General features: G+C 47.6%; 1 protein-coding gene across 1 annotated transcript in view; it reads right to left on the reverse strand.

Annotated features, from left to right (window-relative positions):
• The window catches only part of bltp3b (bridge-like lipid transfer protein family member 3B), a 55,673-nt gene that overhangs the window by 23,050 nt on the left and 25,123 nt on the right, over positions 1 to 7,500 (reverse strand). The window contains exons 8-9 of the mRNA XM_062518524.1: positions 6,200 to 6,380; positions 4,517 to 4,600 (exon numbers count right to left, since the gene is read on the reverse strand). Of these exons, the coding sequence (XP_062374508.1) occupies positions 4,517 to 4,600; positions 6,200 to 6,380 (265 nt within the window). The remainder of the gene's footprint in view (positions 1 to 4,516; positions 4,601 to 6,199; positions 6,381 to 7,500) is intronic.

Consider the following 7,500-nt stretch of genomic DNA (forward strand, 5'->3'; position numbering starts at 1 on the left):
TGTTCCTGTTGAATTTAGGCTGCGAGCAGTGTCCAAAGGACAACACCAAAGACTTTACCGCGTCCCCCGCCTGCTTTCGTATGCAAATTGGGAAATAGAAACAGCCGTGTTGAAATGCTCCAATCTGAACAGAGCTCAGATAACACGTAATAGGCGCCCATCCCCCTTTAGATACACCCCCTCTCATTTGCATACCTTCGATTAATAATTCTTGTTAAACTGCTCTTACGATGCTAGTATCTAGATATGTGGTCTATGGCAGAGACGTTGTAATGCTAGCGTTATTACAGCTAACTTTGGAGAGTTACTATACTAAGAAATGTACTGATAAAACTTACCAATCTAACACATTCATTCTGTTGGGGAATCTGCTGCACTTCATCTTCGTCAGAACCTTCTTCTGACTCGGTTTATACAGTACATGTACGGCTGTATTCCTTATTTAAATCCATTGTTGATAGCTTTATCAAAGACTTTGGCTTTATTTACCAGCAGTAAACGTAGTTTCACTTTGCTCTAGCTTCAGACCGGTGGATTGAGCCAATCAACTTTCAGGACATATCGGTCAATAGACCAATCAGCGCGCATCTCATTTGAATATTCATGAACTTGCTGAGTGGGCGGGAAAAACAAACTGTTTCATTGCAAGGCTTATTTATGACCTTGTATTAGGCTATCTAGCAGTGCTCCTGGGGCGTTTTGAGCCCCACAAATTTACATATGACATTATTTAGGCTCAAAGATCAATTTGTAATGGTCAAAAAATGCGTTCTATGACTCCTTTAAAGACACTGAAGTGTACGTGTACGTGTATTTGTGTACATGCATCTGTGTACACTTGCCACTTGACAATATGTATAGAGGGGGTCAGAGTGAGTGTGTGTTGCTGCTGTGTGTTGATGTAGCTGTGCCTGTTTGTATACATGGGTTTGAACAGGCATGGGAATAGCTAAATAAAGTGATACCAAAGGTATTTATGTTGGTAGGCATGTTTGTGTGTGTGTGTGTGTGTGTGTGTGTGTGTGTGTGTGATGGAGAAAGAGAGTGAGTGGGTGTCAATGTGTGAATGTGTGTGTGCGTGTGGCACTGCACGAGGCCACTCTGCAATGTGCACAAACCTACTGTGCACATCAGCTTCCGTCTTCTGCATGTTAAAAGTGACAAAACACATTGAACATGATAGCTATTAAGGTTAAGCTCGATTCTCGTTGACATTGGACAGGGTAGATATTCACTTAACACTTTTTTTTGTGTGTAAGTCCCATTGGATAAAAGTGTCAGCCGAATGACTAAACGGATGTAAATGCAACGTTTGGTGGGTTGTGTCTGGGAGGGAGAAGATCATTTCAAAGTAGCTCTGGGGAGGATTTTTACGAGGAGCTCATGCATAAGTGCATCCCAGCATCAGAGCTCAGAGTGATGTTAACACATGCAAAGCTGAATTAAGCACTTCTGCGTGCAGTGCAGCCTGTGGGTCTGCCCAGTTAAATGGTGGTGAAGAGAAGCAAGACGTTTCATTTACAGTTTAGTGTCAACAGAATCTTATCCTAAACCTACAAAGAAACAGGCACCAGCGCGTGACTTCATTACATTGTGTGTATCTTGTCAATACACACACACACACAGACACACACTACAAAGCATTTCACACCTAGCACTGCACCATGCCTGCAGTCGAGGCAAATGTTTAGTCAGTACAGCCATCTCGCACAGCGTGTCTTTACACTGCAGCTGAGCTTATTACACCCCTGCGCGCGCGCACACACACACAGACACACACAGACACACACAGACACAGAAACACAGACACACACACAGACACACACAGACACACACAGACACACACAGACACACACACACACACACACACACACACACAAACACACACACACACACACACACACACACACAGGCTGTAACAGAACTGGTCTAATTAAAAACACTATGGTGACGGTCAGCTATGCCCGAGCAGCACTGCAATAGCACAATACCCCAGCAGCAGTGCTTACAGTACATACCGCTGGGGATATACGCGTAGGAGGAGAGCCTGCGAGCAGACACACACAACATCGCCTCCATTGCTTAATTTGTTCGGTGACTGACAACAGAGATTTGCAGATGAGAAAAGGGGACGTCGTCCACCAGCTGAAAAGGGTCCGTGTGATCTGGAGATGCATGAATGCATGCAGGGCCTGGAGTCAGTAGTGTGGTGGTCTGACGGCTGATGCAAACGCGGCGCAACGCAACTGAATGGGAAAACCGATAAGGGTCGTATGCTAATGCTAATGCTAGCGCAGCGGTCTGCTAGATCTCCTGCTCACGCCAGCAGCTGACCTTAAGATCCAATGACAAGGAGTTTCACTAGCCTGCCTCTGCAGCTATACACGTGTTGTGTGTGTGTGTGTGTGTGTGCTGACCACATCACACGTGTCAACATCAATGTGAACTGTGTGGCCATCCAAGCTTTGGTGACTTTGATTGTTTAAAGACACTGAAGTGTACATGTATGTGTACTGTATGTTTGTGTACCGTTACATGCATCTGTCTACATTTGTCTCTTGGAAAGATATAAATGTAATAAATCAATAGTGATCAATTAGCAAGGCATTGGGTCAGCTCTGCTCCTTGCAGAGTCGGCCCGGAATATTCTTAGACCACTGGACTCAGACCATTAAGCCATTAAGAAGGGGCCCTGCGGAAAGGGTAATAGAGTGGTGGAGGTGTTTGCGTACCTGCCCTGTGGAGGGGGTAATAGAGTGGTGGAGGTGTTTGCGTACCTGCCCTGTGGAGGGGGTAATAGAGTGGTGGAGGTGTTTGCGTACCTGCCCTGTGGAGGGGGTAATAGAGTGGTGGAGGTGTTTGCGTGCCTGCCCAGTGGAAGGGGTAATAGAATGGTGGAGGTGTTTGCGTACCTGCCCTGTGGAAGGGGTAATAGAATGGTGGAGGTGTTTGCGTACCTGTCCTGTGGAGGGGGTAATAGAATGGTGGAGGTGTTTGCGTACCTGCCCTGAGGAAGGGGTAATAGAATGGCGGAGGTGTTTGCGTACCTGCCCTGTGGAAGGGGTAATAGAATGGCGGAGGTGTTTGCGTACCTGCCCTGTGGAAGGGGTAATATAATGGTGGAGGTGTTTGCGTACCTGCCCTGTGGAGGGGGTAATAGAATGGTGGAGGTGTTTGCGTACCTGCCCTGTGGAAGGGGCAGTGTTGTGCACGTTCACACTCTTCAGTAACTAGTTCAAAGTTCAGTTCACACACGTGCAAAGTGAACTGTTCACGTTCATAGTTCACCATTTTTAATTTTGAACTAGTTCAAATTCAGTTCATTTTGAAAATCTGTTTCTGACAGAATATAGGCTACAGCCACCTGTTGTTCTCATCTAATTGAGAATGTCCGTAAATTGGGCTTTATTTTTCGCTGGGCAGATACCTTTCTTTTAGGTCTATGGCAGATACCGACGCCTAATACGACCGCACATTTATTACTAATTAATAATAAATGCGTCAGCTGTGCATGCCTGTCAGCGGAAGAGTGTAGGTTTTTACACCGGGAGTATGGAGGAGACAGCCTTGCTGCATTACCTGCAGCGATGAAACTGTTCAGTGACATACTGTAGGGCTCTTTGAACACGTTATGCATCCCTCTATCATCACTGACAAGTGCAGAATCTTTCCGCGATTGCACATAGCAGCGGTTCTATGCACAATGCATCATGCGTAACGTGATCAATGTAGTAAGGTGGTGCAAAGCTGTAGTTTAGGAGTGGCGTCCGTGGGCAGTGAGTGTGACAACGACATGCTGTTTCTAAATTGCCAGCAGATAGTGTTACTCGACTTTTCAGGACAAAATAAATTCCGTAACGTTTAATTGGACATCAACAGTGACGTTCGTCGTTCATTTCACATAATCTGAGTGAATTCACGTTCAAATTCATTATTTACAAATGTGTTGTGTTCAGTTCAGCGTTCACAGAAAAATGAGCGTGTTCAATGAACGCGTTCCTTTGAACTCGTTCATGCACAACACTGGGAAGGGGTACGTAATAGAATGGTGGAGGTGTTTGCGTACCTGCCCTGTGGAGGGGGTAATAGAACGGTGGAGGTGTTTGCGTACCTGCCCTGTGGGAGGGGTAATAGAACGGTGGAGGTGTTTGCGTACCTGCCCTGTGGAGGGGGTAATAGAGTGGTGGAGGTGTTTGCGTACCTGCCCTGTGGAGGGGGTAATAGAGTGGTGGAGGTGTTTGCGTACCTGCCCTGTGGAGGGGGTAATAGAGTGGTGGAGGTGTTTGCGTACCTGCCCTGTGGAGGGGGTAATAGAGTGGTGGAGGTGTTTGCGTACCTGCCCTGTGGAGGGGGTAATAGAATGGTGGAGGTGTTTGCGTACCTGCCCTGTGGAGGGGGTAATAGAATGGTGGAGGTGTTTGCGTATCTGCCCTGTGGAAGGGGTAATAGAATGGTGGAGGTGTTTGCGTACCTGCCCTGTGGAGGGGGTAATAGAATGGTGGAGGTGTTTGCGTACCTGCCCTGTGGAGGGGGTAGTAGTCCAGGGTGATGGAGCTGAAGGAGAGCTGCATGGCTCCGCCCGTGATGCCCTTATTCATCACTGCACACAAACAGGACACAAGACACCAGGTTAGAGATGGAGAGAGAGAGAGGAGAGAGAGGGAGGAGAGAGAGAGAGAGAGAGAGAGAGAGAGAGAGAGAGAAGAGAGAGAGGAAACACACACACACACAGGCAATAAACAGAGTTATAGACTTATAGATAAGTGCATAGTGTCTCAATACACGCAAACAAAAAGATTCACTCACTCACTCAACAGATGTACAAACGCATTGTGGAAAAATGCTAGCTATGCCTATAGTCAGTTTCAAACACATAAATATCAAGGGATATCCACCCCCTTCACAGTCCACGCATCAACACAAGGGAGGACCAAGGGCAGGGGAATACATCTTGTGGATCTCAACATCAACGCTTTCAAGTTTCCACAACAGACCATTTCAAAGTGCCTATTCAACTGTCAGACGAAGCACAGCGGTTTGAAAAACCCTCCTGCTCCTGGCTAGTCTCTCTCTCTCTCTCTCTCTCTCTCTCTCTCTCTCTCTCTCTCTCTCTCTCTCTCTGTCTCTCTCTCCGTCTCTCTCTCTCCGTCTCTCTCTCTCCGTCTCTCTCTCTCCGTCTCTCTCTCCGTCTCTCTCTCCGTCTCTGTCTCAGCAGCACAGCACTGTGATTGTGTTTAGTATCACTTTATCTGCCCCTCAGCTGTGGATCCATTCATCCCTGTCTTCCGTTGCCCCAATGCTGATCTTGACTGATGGGAGGGCTGCTGTTTAGTACCAGCCCAATGAGCACCACATACTGTAGGTTGAATCCCAATGTGAGCCCTGAGGACTAAGGACTAAAGACTCACACACGTAAAAGATCTCAGGTGTTAAGCGAGTGAGTGTGTGAGGCCACATGGGCTCAGATAGGTATAAATGGGAATGGGACAACACTTCACGAGATCACATGTACCTTGGCGATGTTTAATAACAAAGGCGTCGCTGACACTTGCACCATGCCATCCCACACCATATACCATGCGTGTCGTGCTGTTGTTTTCCTATGGTCTCCGCGGTAAACGTCACAACACTTTGAACTGTGGGTAATTCCCTTAGGTGAAGTCTGCACCGATGCAGACTCACGGAAAGGGCTTGGTAAGTATGTACTCAAGCCCTCACGCCTTTTGAAATTTGACATTGGGACAGCCCTAAGGTCTTACGAATTTCACAAGAACGCGCACCAAAGTCACCAGAGACTGTGAGTCCGGATTGGGCCATAGAGTCCCAGCTGGGGACTCACCCACTTGGTGCCCAGAGTACCATACTACTTTTCAACACGTACCAGATCTGTGCTCACACTAACAGACAATAGCATTGTATCAGTACTGGTTACATATATAGGCCAATGAAACAATGAAATGACTATATGACTACAATACACATGTCTGCTAGAATCTAAACATAGATGGGAACTACAAAATTACTACAGAGCACTTTAAATGTCCACTTTGTATGAATTGTTCTATATAAAACATGACTTCCCTACACCAAAAATGTACGATATTGTTGTGCTAGTGTGTTCAGGTGCACCGAACAAAAGAAAAACGAAAAAAGACAGCCGAGTTCTGAAGTTGCTTTATCAGAAAGACCTCTCACTCACCTCTGTCCTTGGTGTGGATGTCATCGCAGATGTGCAGGTCCAGGTGTGTGATCTGCAGGTGGTGCGAGGTCTCGCACACGTCGTACGCGCTGAAGAGGCGGGCCATGGTGGCGTTCTGGTCCGCCGCCGCTGAGCTCTGCTGCGCGCGCACCTGCTGGGCTGTAGGGGGCGGCGATGCCACCTGTAGACGAGAGAGAGGACAAGGATGACCAAGAGGAAGAGAAGAAACGAGAGAGAGAGGGGGACAATATTTATCATTAGAGTTACACCAGTCTGAATCCAATATCCCTTTACTCCATCTCAATCCAACGATGGATTCTTACGATGGATACAGAGCTTCACCATCAAAGGCAAATATGGCAGAGCCCAAAAGAGCAAGCAGTTAGAAGAGGAGAGGTTCAATGCTTGTGTGTACCGGTATGTGCATCAGGGCATGCAATGCTAACTCCAACCAGCAGGAGGAGCTCCATACCAACACAGTCGTCACAGACATGAGGAAACAGATGGAGGTAGACATGTGCATTGGGTAAAAATAGGTTAGCAGCACCTGTGTGTGTGTGTCTGTGTGTGTTTGAATGCACACACCTGTGCATGCCTGCATAAGCACTTAGTCTTGGACGCTGTTTGTCCGTGTGCATCTTTGTGCTCATCTAAGCGTGTGCTTGCTTCTGTATGTACGTGGTGACATGGAAGCCCCTGTACATGCTTGCCAAAGCATGTCTGTAAAGCTATGGGCTTGTGCATGTGTGTGTGCGCGTGTGTGTGTGTGTGTGTGTGTGTGTGTGTGTGTGTGTGTGCCTGTGTGCCTGTGTGTATAAGCATGTGTGAACACGGAAGCAACCAAAGGTTCTCTGTGGTGGAACAATGCTGTAGGCAAAATGTCTGCCTCTGAAGGTTCCATCTACAAGGACACGGTGCAGTCATATCGGTCCTCTAGCCATGACAGACACAGAGAAGAGCTGCGGAGGTGTGTGTGTGCGTGTGTGTGTGTGTGTGGGGGTGGGTGTTAAAGGAGAGGCGGACATCTTGGCATGGAGGGCAACGAGGAGGTGATCACAGCAGGAAGTGACAAAGGGTGATGAGAAACGATCAGAGTGAGTGTGGCTGAGCCTGGGACAGATGGAGAATTACCGGCACTGACAGAGAGTGTAGGCATTTGAGGAAAGGAGGGAGGGAGAGGGAGATGGAGAGTGAGAGAGAGAGATGGAAAAGGAGAGAAAGAGGAAGAGAAGACAGAGAGGGAGGGAAGGAGAGAAAGAGCGAGGGAGAGGGAGAGAAAGAGGGAGAGAGAGAGAGAGAGA

The sequence above is a fragment of the Sardina pilchardus genome, chromosome 17 (genome assembly GCF_963854185.1).
Source record: "Sardina pilchardus chromosome 17, fSarPil1.1, whole genome shotgun sequence".
Classification (NCBI taxonomy): domain Eukaryota; kingdom Metazoa; phylum Chordata; class Actinopteri; order Clupeiformes; family Clupeidae; genus Sardina; species Sardina pilchardus.